Raw genomic sequence first — 15,475 nt, forward strand, 5'->3', positions numbered from 1 at the left:
CCCTTTGCCACAAGTCGAACCTTGAAGGTTTGCACCTTCCTATCAGCACCCTGTTTGCACTTGTAGATCCATTTACAACCTATAGGTCTTACCCCATCAAGCTGATCTACAAGATCCCATACTGAGTTGAAGTACATCAACTCCATCTCGAGATCCATGGCTTTGACCCATTCATCCCGGTCTATGTCCTCCATTGCCTGTTGATAAGACAACGGATCCTCAATGTCGCCATCTGCTACCATAGCAAGGATTTCCGTAAAACCCAAATAACAAACGGGCGGGTTCACAACCCTTCTACTACGTCGAGGTTCCCTCAACTCTTGAGGTGGAATCGACTTACTAGATAAACTACCATCAACAACTCTTGTTGATGAAGCAGGCTCTTCAACAACTCTTGTTAAAGTTTTAGTAGTTTCATTGGAAAGATCACACAACACGACTTTACTATGTGGACTGTGCTCCCTAATATGATCCTCCTCCAGGAAAGCAGTGTTCGTGGAAACAAACACCCTATTTTCCAATGGATCATAAAAAATAACCCCCTCGTGTACCTTTGGGGTAGCCTACAAAGAGGCATAACCTTGATCGTGGTTTCAACTTCTTGGGATTTGCCTCAAGCACATGTGTAGGGCAACCCCAAATATAAAAGTAACGTAAACTAGCTTTACGCCCGTTCCACAACTCCAGAGGTGTTCTCGTAACACTCTTGGAAGGAACAAAATTGAGTATGTATACCGCAGTCTCCACTACAAAACCCCAAAATGAGTCCGGTAAGGAAATGTAACTCATTATCAAACGAACCATGTCCAACAAGGTTCTATTTCTCCTCTCTGCTACACCATTTTGCTGAGGTGTACTCGGTGCTAAAAGTTGGGAAAGGATTCCATGTTCTATCAAGTAGTTCTGGAATGACGAGTCCAAAAACTCTCCACCTCAATCCAATTGAAGTTTTTTAATTCGTCTATCCAATGCGTTTTCAACTTCAGCCTTGAACTCTTTGAACTTTTCAAAGAATTCAAACTTCCGTCGCATCAGATAAACATACCCATATCTAGAGTAATCATCAGTAAAACTGATAAAATACTCATAGCCACCTCGGGCTCACACATTCATAGGACCACAAAGGTCAGAATGTACTAACTCAAGAGGCTCTTTGGCTCGATAACCTTTTCCAATAAAAGGTCTTTTAATCATCTTACCCTCAAAGCAAGATTCGCATACCGGTAAAGAATTTTCCTCTAACTCACTTAGAAGGCTATTCTTCATTAATTTTTCAATCCTATTGAGATTGATGTGCCTTAATCGAATGTGCCAAAATTAGGCATTTTCTTTTGGAGAAATTCATTGACGTTTAGATTGAGTTACGACAGTTTTAAATAACTCTATGTTACGAAGGGAACTTAAGGCTAACGGTCTTAGCACATACAAGTTACTTTCCAGATAAGCTGTACAAATATTAACACCATCTTTATGAATAAACACTTTATCCACATTAAAAGAAAACGTATATTAACATTTCAACAGATATTTTACATAAATAAGGTTCTTCTTAAGTTTCAGGAACAACTATTATACATCGTTTTAAACAGAGAAACCTATTCTGTAAAGATAACTGGATCCCTCCCACTACCAACAGTTGAGACGTTGTTGCCCGGTGCCTACTCGCATCATCATCTCACCAGCCTCCAGTGTTCGCCAAGATAATCCCTTGAAAAGAAGAACAAACGTGATTAGTTGGCGCCCGAATCATTATCCAGGCAAAATATCAATTTCTCATAAACTTTTCTAGTATAAGTAATCTATTTAACCTTTTCTACCTTACCTAGCTTGGCGGCCTTCCTTTTCCTTCAGCCAGCACTCTTCAGCAATAGACATTCTCCACTAAATTGTGATTACTTTTTTTTTTACTATATTTGTAAATAGTTTCAAATTTTTTTGACATTTATGAAATTTCCAATAAGAAGATGTGAGAACTGAATTTAGGAAAATGCCAATTTTGTATAATAAAATTAAAAATATTTGTTAATAAAAATTTCAAAATTACTCCTATTATAATCTAATAGTTTTTTTAAAAAAATACAATATTAATATAAAAAATAAAATATAATATTTAAACATAAAAATTTTGGGTTGTATTCAAAAGAAGGGAGGAAAAAAAAACTAACTTAAATTTTGGATGATTGCAAGAAAAAACAACTTCCAATCTTGGGGTTCAACCAACAACAAAGAATCTCAGAAGTCTTTTTCACAAAACCGCTTTTCTGGTTCTCTCTAAACCTCTTTTGCTGCTTTTGCTTGCCTTCCTTCCTTTTCTTCCTTTTTTGCTACTGCTCATTGAACTTAACTGACGCCGACCATCAACCTCTCCCCACATTGGCCATTCGTTCTTCCCCACATCCCATATAGCTTACAGATCCCAACCCCACATTGCTCTATGCCACTTCCCCACCATCCTTCTGTTCCACCGCCCATGGCATCCGCCGCCGCCGTTTGTTCCTCTTCTTCCTCCTCCTCCTTCTCGGCGGTTCTGATGGCAGATCAGTCATTTCAATCGTCCCGCCGTTTTCAACTTCGGAGATTCCAATTCCGACACTGGCTGCCTTGTTAGTTCTGGGATTGAAACATTGGCTCTCCCATATGGTCACCTCTTCTTCGGAAACCCTTCTGGAAAGATACTGCGATGCCGACCCATCTTGATTTCCTCTGTAATTTTCTATTTTTCCGCCAATCTCAATTTCCTTGTCTTGATTATGAAACGTCATGAACATCAAAATTATTATTTATTTTTTATTAATAATTTTGAATTTTCTTTTTCTTTCTTTTCTTTCAATTTTATGGATATTGTAGTAGAGTATTTTTGTCATTGATGCTGGCATTGAGTTTTTAATTTGGGGAGAGCTGTGTATAGCCTTGTTTGACATTATAGAATAAATTTAGGATACTAGAATAATCGAACCATGAAAAAAGAAAGTTACGAGAGAAAAACATATAAGATATCGACCCCAATTCTTGACAAGAGGACATACCAAAGGCCTCGGCGCTTTCATCCTTGGATAGATAGAGAGGGAGGACAGTTTTTTTTCTTTCACGTTGTTGAAGAGTTGACCGATGAAAACAGATGGTGAATGCCTAATAGAATTGATCGACTCATGTAGAAACAAGGTTCAAATCTATTGGTTTGTTAGGATGCCTCAACTGTATAAGTTTAGCATGTTCCTTGAATTTACCATTCATTTGTTGAATTATATGCTAACAACATTTAAGTGAGATTTGATCATTGTAATGTTCGAATCTTAAGTCAAGAACTCTAAGGGCTTTTAAGGTAATCCATGTCTAATCGAATTCTTATATTTTGGCACAATGATAGTTTAATTTGGATCTTTTTGACCTCTTGTGGATAGATTTGATCTTTTTTACAGTATCCTTGTCTAATCAATTTCGTCACTGTTGCATGCCAAGAACCTTTGTTTGGTGAAGTGACTGCATAGTGATGATTTATGCAGTGGATGCAATGGATATGCCTTATTTGAATCCATATCTTGATTCTCTTGGTGCGCCGAATTTTCAAAAGGGGTGTAATTATGCGGCGGCGGCTTCGACTGTTCTTCCAGCAACTCCTACATCTTTTAGCCCGTTTTCGTTTGGGGTTCAGGTGAATCAGTTTATTCATTTCAAATCAAGGGTTCTCGAGCTTCGATCTAAAGGTATGGTTATCAATTATCACGACTTGAAGATTTTGGATGATCAAGGAAGGAACAATGACATTAACCACTCTTCTTTCAGGTAAGAAACTCGATAAGTACCTACCAGCAGAAGATTACTTTCAGAAGGGGCTTTACATGTTTGATATTGGCCAGAATGACCTTGCTGCTGCATTTTACTCCAAAACTCTGGATCAAGTTCTTGCTTTAATACCCACCATTTTAGCTAAGTTTGAGACTGGAATTCAGGTCTCATTCAATGGTTTCTTTCTAAATTTTAGCACATTGATAGTTTTGTTTGGTTTTGTCTGGATCTTTTTGACCTCTTCTTGATTGATTTGAGTATTGTTATAGATTGGTATGGGCTGTTTAGTGAGTAGAGCTTTATATAAAATTTAGGAAAATATCCATTTAGGATAAGTTTAGTGAGTAGACTTTTACATAAAATTTAGAAAGTTTGTATGATTTAAACTATCAAATGTTTTTAAGTGCATCAATTATTACCTCTATTATGTTTTGTTTGAAAAAAATTATCTAAAGTTATAATTGTATTAATTAAAATCCTTTAACTTTCGTAAATAAATCAAATTAGACTCTTGGATAAAAATTTCTTTTGAAAAGCGTACATCATTTACTCTAAGTCTCTAATCATCCATTTTGTAAAACCAACATTTGAGAGGTCTACAATACGTTAAGAATTAATGCATTGGTGATTTTTAGAGTAATCGTAATGAAGTCTAAATTGTCCAACTTGTGAAAATTTAGGAATTAATTGACTTAAATTACAAGTTTCACACAATATTCTCTTTCATTTTATCAATGAAAACTTAGTTTTCTTTTCAAAATAAACTAACAAATTTGGAGGGTGTTAAATTGATACACTTACAAAATTCAGAGTTTAAATTGATACAATTATTAGTTCAAGGTATTAATTGAACGATTATTAGTTCAACGTTTTAATTGATGCAACCTTTTAAGTTAGGAGTATGTATTGATATTTGCTTGAAATAATAAAATTTGAAAGTTAAGTCCTTTTAGCTATAAATTTGTTTGTTTGTTATCGACTTTCTACTCTGTGTTTTCTAAAATCAAAGTCAAGTTTTGAGGAAAAAAGATGTAGTTTTTATAAAATTTTATTTTTGTTTTTGAAATTTAACCAAAATTTAAATTCTTAAATGACAACCATAGTAAGCAGATTTCAAAAAACAATAAATACAAAGTTAAACATGAAGTAACTATGAGTTTTTTTCCTTAAATTTAACAGTTATATTGGATAGAAATATATTAGGTATCCAGATTTTGCAAGTAGGAAAAAAATGCCCACAAAGACAATCTCCCAGAAATAGAGTAATGCTTCAGAGATATGTTTATTTATTTACTCCAAAGGGAAGAAGATACAAATAGATGATGCTCAAGAACAAGAAATCAAAAAAGGTAGACCTTCCACCAGAGGCAAGCATACATAACGTCTTTCATGTTTCTCAGCTGAAGAAAAAGTTGGACAAAACACTCAAGTTCAACGTCATTCCTCAGCTTTAATCTAAGAATTTGAGTTACAATTGTCTCCTGAAGTGATCTTGGGGATACGTTGGAAAAGGGAGTTAGCTTGAAGGAATGGTTAGTCAAGTGGAAAGGGTTGCCAGAAAGTGATGCTACTTAGAAGTAGTACACATCATAACGAACAATTTTCTGATTTCCACCTTGAGAACAAGGTGCAACTTCGAGGCGGGGCGGGTATTGTTAGAAGGGATATTACTAAGATAGTGTGAAATGGAAGTCATAACCATTGGGATGGGGGAAGGCAACCCTCTCGAATTGCTGGTTAATTTTCTGTTCTTATTTCCTTTTTTGATTTCTTGTTCTTGAGCATCATCTATTTTGTATCTTCTTCCCTTGGAGTAAATAAATAAACATATCTCAGAGTGTTACTCTGTTTTCTAGAAGAGAAGGCAACTCTCTCGAATTGACTGGTTACAGGCTTACAAGTTGAATTTTGTTAGTGATCTTATAAGGCCCATAATATTTGGAGCTAACTTTCACACATTTTTCGTGCTAGAGTTTATGTCGGTAGGGCTGTAACTTAAAAAGACTTCCTCTCTGATATCAAACTATAATTCCCTGCGATGGAGATCTACTTATTTTTTCATGCGATTTTGGGCCACCACCAAATGTTCCTTCAAGGCCATCAATGACGCGTCACAAGCCATTAATTTTTGTTCAACAGATATTGGATGTCTTCTTTTTCTCCATAAGACAATAATGAGCCGTGCCTTCCTCCCAAATACTCTTGATAAGGAGTGCTGATTGACGTATGAAGAAGTGGTATTGTACCATAGCTCAACCTACGGATCACATTGCTCCATTTTGAGGGTTGTTACATACAGAAGCAACACAAATAAGTTTTAAGACCTATTAACTCTTTCATTTGGCAGGATGGAAATGCGTTGCTTCTCTTCAAGAGTGTGTCCATCATGGGAAAATTCCTTCTAGAAATGGATAAGGAAGATCTTTATCCGATCTGGGATGATTGATTTAGGAAACTCCGTGATGCCTTATTACTTTCTAATGATACATCGGCTATTGTTTCACAGAGGAAGGATGTTTAAGTGGATTAAATGAGCGTATTTATCAGGCCATCCACCACCACCATAATGGAGATTGTATCCTCAGATCTGGGAAATCCTTCAATGAAGATCCGATCGTTAGGTTCTCCCAAATTTGCTCAGAATCGACAATGGTTGTAAGTAATTCGACGAGATTCAGAGCTTCTATTGTATTCCTTTGGTATATCTCACACTGACATCAACATACTTCTTCACACATAATTTCATTCCTTGCCAGACAATTTCCCCTGACATCCTCTTATACGTCCTAAGCAACCCGAATGCCCTCCTAAAACTGAATTATGGAATTAGTGTAAAAGTGAAGAATTAGCGATGAGTTCTTGGAGATTACTAACCATCCTTATACAATAGTTTACCATGATACAAATGAATATTTGGTTGTCGTACAGTCTTCTCTAAGTATAGTGATGGATTTTCTATTAACTTCCTCGTTCGTTCTCTACCTCTTTGCAAGCGGTTCTAGTGCCGCAATGTTATATAAATAACTCAGTGTTAGTGTCAGTAGGAAATTGGGACAATGTATCGACTACTTTGTTTTGGAGTCCTGGTTGGTATAAAATCTCAAAATTGTAACCCATGAGCTTCTTAACCATCGTTGAAACTGGGGTTGAATCTCACTCTTTTCCAGCAAAAAATTTTAGCCTTTTGATCCGAGATAACTGTAAACTTGTTCCCTAGCAGATAATGGCACCATTTTTGTATTGCCAAGACCATAACCATTAGTTCGCGCTCATAAATGGACTTTTATTGAGCTCGAGGAGATAACTTTTGGCTAAAATAGGCAACAAGTCTATTGTTTTGGCTCAACACGACTCCCAACCCAAATCTAAAGGCATCCATTTCAATCACAAAGGGGGGAGAAAAATTAGGTAAGGCCAAAATCGGTACCGTCCTCATCGCCTTCTTCGGCTCCTCAAAAGCTTGGGTTACTTGCTGTCCAATTGAACCTATTCTTTTGGAGTAATTGTGTTAAAGGAGCAGTAATGTAGCCATAGTTTTGGACAAATTTTCGATAGTACCCCGTCAGGCTAAGGAATTCCCTTAACTCCGTTACACTCTGTGGCCTTGGCCATCGAATCATAGCCCTCACCTTTTTGTCATCTGTCTCTACTCCTTCTTGAGAAACTCAATGTCCCAAGTACTAAATCCATGGCTGGAAAAAGGAACACTTCTTCTTGTTGACAACCAACTCGTGATCTCGCAAGACATTGAAGATAACAGCCAAGTGTGTTTCATGAGTTGATATATCGGGACTATAGATAAGAATATCATCAAAGAAGACTAAACTGAACCTTTGTAGAAATGGCCAAAATATGTGGTTCATCAACAATTGGAGCATGGCCGAAGCATTGGTTAAACCAAAAGGCATTACCAAGAATTCGTAGTGGCCCTTGTGAGTTCTGAAAGCCGTTTTCTCTATATCCTTCTCTTTCATTCTGATTTGATGGTATCCCAACTTAAGGTCTAGCTTAGAATAGACGGCAGATCCATGGCGTTTGTCCAACAATTCTTTTATGATAGGAATCAGAAACTTGTCTGCTATAGTCAGCTGATTTAATTTCCTGTAGTCAACACAAAACCTCCATCCCCCGTCCTTCTTCTTAACCAGCAGCACCAGACTAGATTAAGGACTTCGACTTGGTCTAATAATGGCCGATTGTAACATTTCTTCAACCAACCATTCTATTTCTTCTTTTTAATGATGACCATATTTATAGGGTCTGACGTTCTCCGGGAAGTGTCCTTATGATAGAAGTATTTGGTGATCAATGGCCCATTTCGGTAGAAGTCCATTAGATGGATTGAAAATGTCTTCGTGTTCTTGCAACAATGTTTGGATCATTACTAGCAGTGATTCCTCCAGTATGCTCTCACCCTTCTCCAAATCTCCCTTGTCTTCATCGCATTCTAGATTTTGAAACTCGATCAAGAAGCCTTAATCGTCCTCCTCCCATTCTTTCGCCAAGACCTTTAAAGAAATTTCAGCCCGTATCATTGAGGGATCTCCTTAGAGTATCACGGCTTTCTCCCCTTCCTTAAAGCACATCATCAACTAAGGCCAATGAACACCCACGAATCCCGTTGTAAATAGCCACTGCATTCCCAAAATCACGTCCATCTTGCCTAGCTCAATTGGGAGAAAATTGGCTATGACTTCCAAACCTTGTAATCGGAGTTTCATTGCCTTACAGATTCCATTCCCTTTGACAGCATTTTCATTTCCGACGACAACCCTATATTTAGCTCTCTGTGTGACCGGTAATTTCAACTCATCGATCAACCTTTGATTAATGAAATTGTGGGTGGCTCCACAATCTATCAAGACAATCACCTCGCTTCTCTTAACCGTACCCTTCAACTTCATAGTCCCTTTCTTCGAAAATCCCATCATCGAACGCATTGATATTTTCGCATCCTCCACCAATTCGATCGACTGCAGTTCAAGTGTCTCTTCAGTGGCAACTTCCCCCGATTCGTCTTCCTCATAGGTCTCATCGTCATTCGTGATGAAAAACATTAGCTCACGGTTTTCCCTTACCTTGCAGCGATGGCCCTTTGAATATTTTTCATTACACTGAAAGCACAGACCTTTTTCCAATCGTTCCCGATACTCACTGTTCGATAGTCTCTTCATCGGTGGTTCTTTCTTCATTTGACCCCCCTTGATAGGAATTGAAATCTGCCTTATCGCACCATTTTCCCCCTGATACATTCATTTTACTTGCGCTCGAGGTTTGGGCCTCGTTTTTCCCAAGACCAACAAGGCTTGACTCACTTAGGGTGAGTTTCAGAGCTACATTACGGTTGTTCACTAACTGGGCCTCTTTCATAAGCCCATTGGGTGCATTCTAGTTACCTCAGCTTGTAGAAAAGGCTCCAGCCCATTCAGGCAAGGGGCCAAAGTATGTGACGAACTTCTTCACATAATTCGCATAGCTTCCATCCTGTTTGATTCGCAGGAGTCTCGCCCCTATACTACCTTCGTTCGTCGGTCGGTAACGTTCAAATAGTATTCTCTTCAACTCCTCCCCACGTAGCTATCGGTCGTCTGTTATGGCTCCATCAAAACCAGTCAACCTCGTCCAGTGCAAAGCTGACAACGACAATTTTAACCTTTTCAGCATCGTTTAGTTCATGGATCTCAATGTAGTGTTTCGACTTTATACACCTACGATAGGGGTTTTTTCCCAAAGAAATATTGGCATCTTCTGACCTTTTGTATTGTTTCTTTGTCCATCCCGTTTGATCCCTGCCCTTGACTGGAATCCGCTTCATCCATTTTTTTCCTTCAGTTTGATCTTTGTCCCATTGAGATGCCCGATTCATTCCCCTTTCGGATTGAGCTGCTTTCCTTCACCTCCTCGATAAGTTTCTATATATTCTTGCAAAAGAGCAAGTAACATATCTCTCATATTCGAGATCTCCTTCTCTCTGGCTTAAATCCTCTCCTCCATTTGCTTCTGCACTGTTTGCCTTGTTCGCCTTATGATTTTCGACTTTGATACCAATTTTGTAGGTCAATTTCGATGTTTGGTGGTGATATAATTTTTTTATATTACACTTTTTGTTGTTTGATTTATTTAGTCTTCAAATTTTAAAAATTTTTTACAATTTTATACCATTTCAATTTTGTTTCAATTTAGTTTCTAGATTTTATAGCTTATACTTTTAACTTTTATTTTTCATTAATACTCACTTCAGTGTTCGTGTTATTGTCACGAAATTAGTTTTAAAAAATTTTATTTATTAATTTTAAGTTCACTAATTTTTTTCATCACTATTAAAATTAACTTTTTAAAAAAATCACTTAAGGATTATTTAAGGAAAATTATTTTAAATAATAAAACTATTGAAATATTTAAATAATAGCAAAACATCACCATTTATCTGCAATAGTCTGTGATAGACTACTACCACATCTTCTATCAGATATAGTCTATCGTAATCTATTGCAGTCTATCGTAGATAAACAGTGGAAAGTTCAAAAGATTCTGAAAATTGGTATTTGCTACATTTTATAAATATTTTATTTCATTTTCGTATATCTGAAAACAACCCAAGGGTATTGTTTTAAATGGTAAAACTGATGGAAATATTCAAATTAGCAAAATATCATTGTCTATCGGTGACTGATGATGATAAACAGCGACATTTTGCTATAATTTATAACAAGTTGGCTAATTTTCCTATATTTGAAAAACAATCCTTATTTTAAAATTATTTAATAGACACGAACACTAAAGATTGAACGTGAATATTTAGTGAAAATCAAAGATAAAATATAAATATTACCGATTAAATTGAAACAAGATTTAAACTTCCAATGGTAAAATTATAAAATTTTGAAACATATGGACTAAATTGAAATCAAACCTCAAAATTTAAGATTTAAAAGTAAATACTTTTTAAAACTAAGAACCAAAATGAAAACATAGACTCAAAACTTACCAACCAAAATTTAACCAAAATTATAACTAGGAAGAAGTTTCTTTGTTAAGTGGGCAAATATGCATACATGCGTTTTCCAAAAGAAAAAAAAAAAGTATATATATTGGTTTAACACAACAACAATTTTGTATTATTTAAGTTAGAACAAACTTTTTAGATATAAGTTATCAATGTAATATTAAGATGAATCAAATGTATCAAAATAAAATAATAATAAGAGAAACAGAAGACAAATAATACCTCTTCACATTATTAATTTGTCACGTCAATATCTTTTTAAAAATGATATGTGGTTTGTTTTATATAAAATATATATTTATAAAGAATAAAAGTACATTATAAATAAATAGAAGATAATTTATTTTAAAATTTATTTGAGATTTTTTATCCCTTTTATCAAGTTTGTCTCTTCAAATATTAACCCTTTTTTCCTTTCAATATTTTAGTTTGTGGCAGCCAAACAACCAATGAACTCTTTAGCATTTGTTTTTGATGGATTCAACTTTGGAGCCTCTGATTTTGCTTATTCTGCCTATTCTTTTGGTAGCTCATCTCTTCTTTTACGGTTTCTTCTAAATCGTTCATTTGGAATTATTTTTACTAAAAAATTTATTAAATTCTCATATTATCGGTGTTTTTCAAAAACGGTTTTCAACAATCATACAATTTAATTTCTCTCTCACTAAATAATTAATTTTTTGTGTGAATTTTTGTAGACTTTGTCTCCATTGCTACCATCATCTCTCTATTCTTCTATCCAAAAGCTATGGCTTCCTTGGAATTTGGACAGCTTTGGCCATCTACATGGCCCTTCGCAACTCTTGTGGGTTTCTTGAGGTACTTCTTATTATTATTATTTTCATCTTTTCCTTCATGTTCTCATTCAATTCAAAATTAGGATTTTTTTCAACAATTTTCGATTTTTAGAAGAAAAAATTGACCAAATATGTGATCTTGCTTTTTAACGACTTGAAACAAGAATATATTTTATTACTATTTTTTGTTTTACTACAAAATTATGAAACTTGCTTAATGATAATCGACTCCTTTATGTTTTATTTTTAAAAATTATTAGTTTTTTTAGTCCTAAACTTTAAAGTTTTAATTTGTTTTGGTTTTTGATTTTTAAAATGCCTATTTATGTACTAAACTTTCAAAAAAAAAAAGTTTAATGGTTCTTACTTTTATTTTAATTTTAACAAATTAAGACATAAACTTCAGTATGTAGATTAGCATATTAATATAAGCACAATTCCAAATCAAATAAGTTCGAGACAAAACATCAGGAAAAGTAAATTCTAAGTAAAAAATTAAAATGATTGTTTTCCTAATATTTAGATATTCTAAATGAATGTTATTATTATTATTATTTTTTAATGGTGAATGGAGTTAAGTTGGGTTTTTTAGAATTATGAGTGTGTGAGGAGTGATTTTAATGTTATACAATAATGTAAAATTTAAATCAATGATCAAGTTATATATATGTAGGGTGGAAATCGAACATTTGACCTTGAGGTCAATAGATTAAGTTTGTCAGTTTGAGCTATGCTCGTATTGACTTGTTAGCAACCATTTTATACATCTCTAGTCAAATTTCAAAAAAAAAAATATTAAACGAGTTTATTTCTATTTTTAAAATGAAATAAATTCTAAATATTTTTATATTTTATAATCCATAGGATGGGAAGTGGAACAGGACCTTGGCGTTACCTAAGAGAACCATTGTTTGCCATAATTATATTGTTGCATCACAAGAGAAAGTTCAATTAGTAAGTCTTATAAGAAACAATATATCTTATGGTTTTTCATTTCTTTAATGTCATTATTTGTTATTATTGTTATTAATTATTATATTATTATTTATTATTATTATTATTATTATTATTATTATTTATTTATTATTATTGTATTCCTCCCTATACTAGTTCAAAGTTGTGGAAAAGCTTTTTATTCTTACCTATGTTGTAGAAATAAATTTCAATTGTCTATGTAACATTGTTAAGTTTATTTCGTAATCGATAAATACATCAAATGAAGTTTTTGTTTATAAATCTAACAAATTTTACATGATACCACAATTTTTATGTTTACTTACCAAAAAAAGACTACATAATCATCAATAATTTTTCACAAAAATAAAGAGAAAATGGTAATGGTATTTATTATTGATATTTAATTTTAAAGGACATCTCCATGTGACTAACTATTGATAAAATCAATTTTTAAAAAGTTATTTAAATTAATAAAATAAACTTTTATCGAACTTTTGAATTATTAACTGAAAATAATTGGTGGCCTGATTTGAAGCCCATCAATAAAAGCCTGCACATAGGCACAGAGCTATTGTTATTGTGAACCTACTAAATTTATAAAAGCTTTTATTTTAATCATTATTATATAATTGAGAATCTTTTAAAAACAAATTTTTTCATCATTGTATGAATAAATTTCAACATATTATTAATTTTTTCACTTTTTCTTTGTACAACATATTATTATTATTTCACTTTTTCTTTGTCAACAACTATTATTCTTTTCACTTTATTCAAACCATTCAATTATAAAATAATATAGTATATGTGAATATGCATACATATTAATTCTGCATTTCAAATCAAAATGTTACTGTTGTTTCAAAAGAATAAAATAAAAGAATCAAAATTAGTGTATGAATATTCTAAATAAAATTATTTTTTCAGGTTGAATAACAATGAAATGAGAATTGAAATTCTAACCTGGCGAATTATATTTCTGTATATATTAATTATTAATGGTTCTATAACATTTTGATATTAACGTTAATCTCAATTATATATATTTCAAAAGTGAAATAACTTGTAGATTTTGATATTATACGGTCTCCCCAAATGAAACAATAATAATTTTTATAGGAGAGAACAAGAAATAACAAATTCAATCAATTATGATTTGTCTGTCATGCCTATAAAACAAGCCTCAAAAGCTTACCTAGAGAAATTATGCTTTAGGTGAAAGACATTGTTAATCCATCCACAACACCATTTTGCATCCGACTAATATTCAGAGAGAGAACGCCAACCCCAAAAGCAAAAGAATGAATCTCCAACAACATAGTTTAACCCTGGAAAGAGTCTCACCTTCATAATTTAATAGGCGAACAGCCTCCAAGCAATCCCAACTCAACTATAATGGGTCACATGATGATATGGGCAACATAGACTTCAACGACTTCCAATAGCCATGAGCTCAAAAATGGGAATAGAAGACCTTGTACAAAATGATCCAAAAAGCAAATCTTTTCTAGGCTAACCTCTTTTTTAAAATCTTGTTTGTTATTGACCTTTTTGGCATGCTAAAATACAATTTTTATCTTCAATATTAAATGATCTCTTCACTTGTATTACCTACGTCTCTTTGCTCTTCCCGTAAAACACAAGCAAAATTTAAAGTCATTTAAAACTACAAATGCTTAAACATTTTTCTTATTTTTATAAGCATGGTTGGAAAGAATGGAAAAATTGTATGAAAACGAGTAGTCTTTAAACGGAGTTGTATCGACAAAAAATCACAAAGACAAAATTATTGTTGCGCGAAGAAAAAGTGTGTGATTGTTGATATCACGCGATGCTCACATCAACATATACAATCACTGACATCAAGTGTACGCGATTGCTCAATTTTCTTTTTGCAATTATGTTTTTTTATTATATCTTCGTAAGATATAACTCCATTTTTTGCTAAATGACCACTTGATTTCAATATGTTTTTTCGTGTTATTTTCAACCATGCATGTAAATTGAATAAAAACTTAATGATATTGACTTTATTACTCCAAAAGTAAATCTTATCTAAGTTTTAAATGTTATAATGTCATTTATATTCATTATTTTTTAAATTTTGCTCAATTTATAAGCATAATAAAAAACACACACAAAACAATGTATGAAAATGAGTGGTCATTTAACTAAAACGGAGTTGTATTGAAGAAAATATTAAAAAGAATAAAAATTGTAAGCAATTGCACTCCATGATGTAAGTGCATACCCATGACATCAGCGATTGTCCACCTCTTTTGTATGCCATATTTTGTTTTGTCATATTTTTATCAATACAACTTTGTTTTAGTTAAATGACCACTCGTTTTTATCGTTTTTCCGTGTTCTTTCTGATTATGCTTGTAAATTGAGCAAAATTGCTAAATAATAATAAATATAAATGACACTATAACATTTAAACTTAAATAAGTTTACTTTGAATAATAAAATCAAAGATCATTTAAGCTTCTATTCAGTTTACATGCATGGTTTGGAAAGAACACAACAAAAAAACGTATGAAAATGAATGGTCATTTAGCAAAAATAGAGTTGTATCTTATCAATATCTTTGTCGATACGGCTTCGTTTTAACTAAATGATCACTCGTTTTTATACGATTTTTTGCATTCTTTCCTACCATGTTTATAACTATTAAAACATCTTTAGTTTTGAATGATTTTGAATTTTTCGTTTTACCGTTGTTTAGATGGAAAGAACAAAAAAAGATGTAAGTAATATAAGTGAAGAGAACATTTAATATTGGAGGAAAAATGGTATTTCACATGTCGAAAGGGTCAATAACATTTTAGAAAGAAATCAGTTTTTAACTTTTTAGGTCATTTTATACAATTTTCAGAAGACGACCTCCCAAATACTTGCAACCAGCTAGAATATTTTTTTAGTATTA

At 33.2% G+C, this 15,475-nt stretch overlaps 1 protein-coding gene across 1 annotated transcript in view; it reads left to right on the forward strand.

The window, feature by feature from the left end:
• The first annotated feature begins 2,428 nt into the window (after positions 1 to 2,428).
• Positions 2,429 to 15,475, forward strand: part of LOC120069964 (GDSL esterase/lipase At1g54790-like) — a 14,385-nt gene continuing 1,338 nt past the window's right edge. Inside the window, exons 1-3 of the mRNA XM_039021808.1 lie at positions 2,429 to 2,705; positions 3,504 to 3,704; positions 3,784 to 3,950. Coding sequence (XP_038877736.1) covers positions 2,681 to 2,705; positions 3,504 to 3,704; positions 3,784 to 3,950 — 393 coding nt within the window. The 5' untranslated portion in view covers positions 2,429 to 2,680. The remainder of the gene's footprint in view (positions 2,706 to 3,503; positions 3,705 to 3,783; positions 3,951 to 15,475) is intronic.

The sequence above is a fragment of the Benincasa hispida genome, unplaced genomic scaffold, assembly GCF_009727055.1.
Source record: "Benincasa hispida cultivar B227 unplaced genomic scaffold, ASM972705v1 Contig711, whole genome shotgun sequence".
Lineage (NCBI taxonomy): Eukaryota > Viridiplantae > Streptophyta > Magnoliopsida > Cucurbitales > Cucurbitaceae > Benincasa > Benincasa hispida.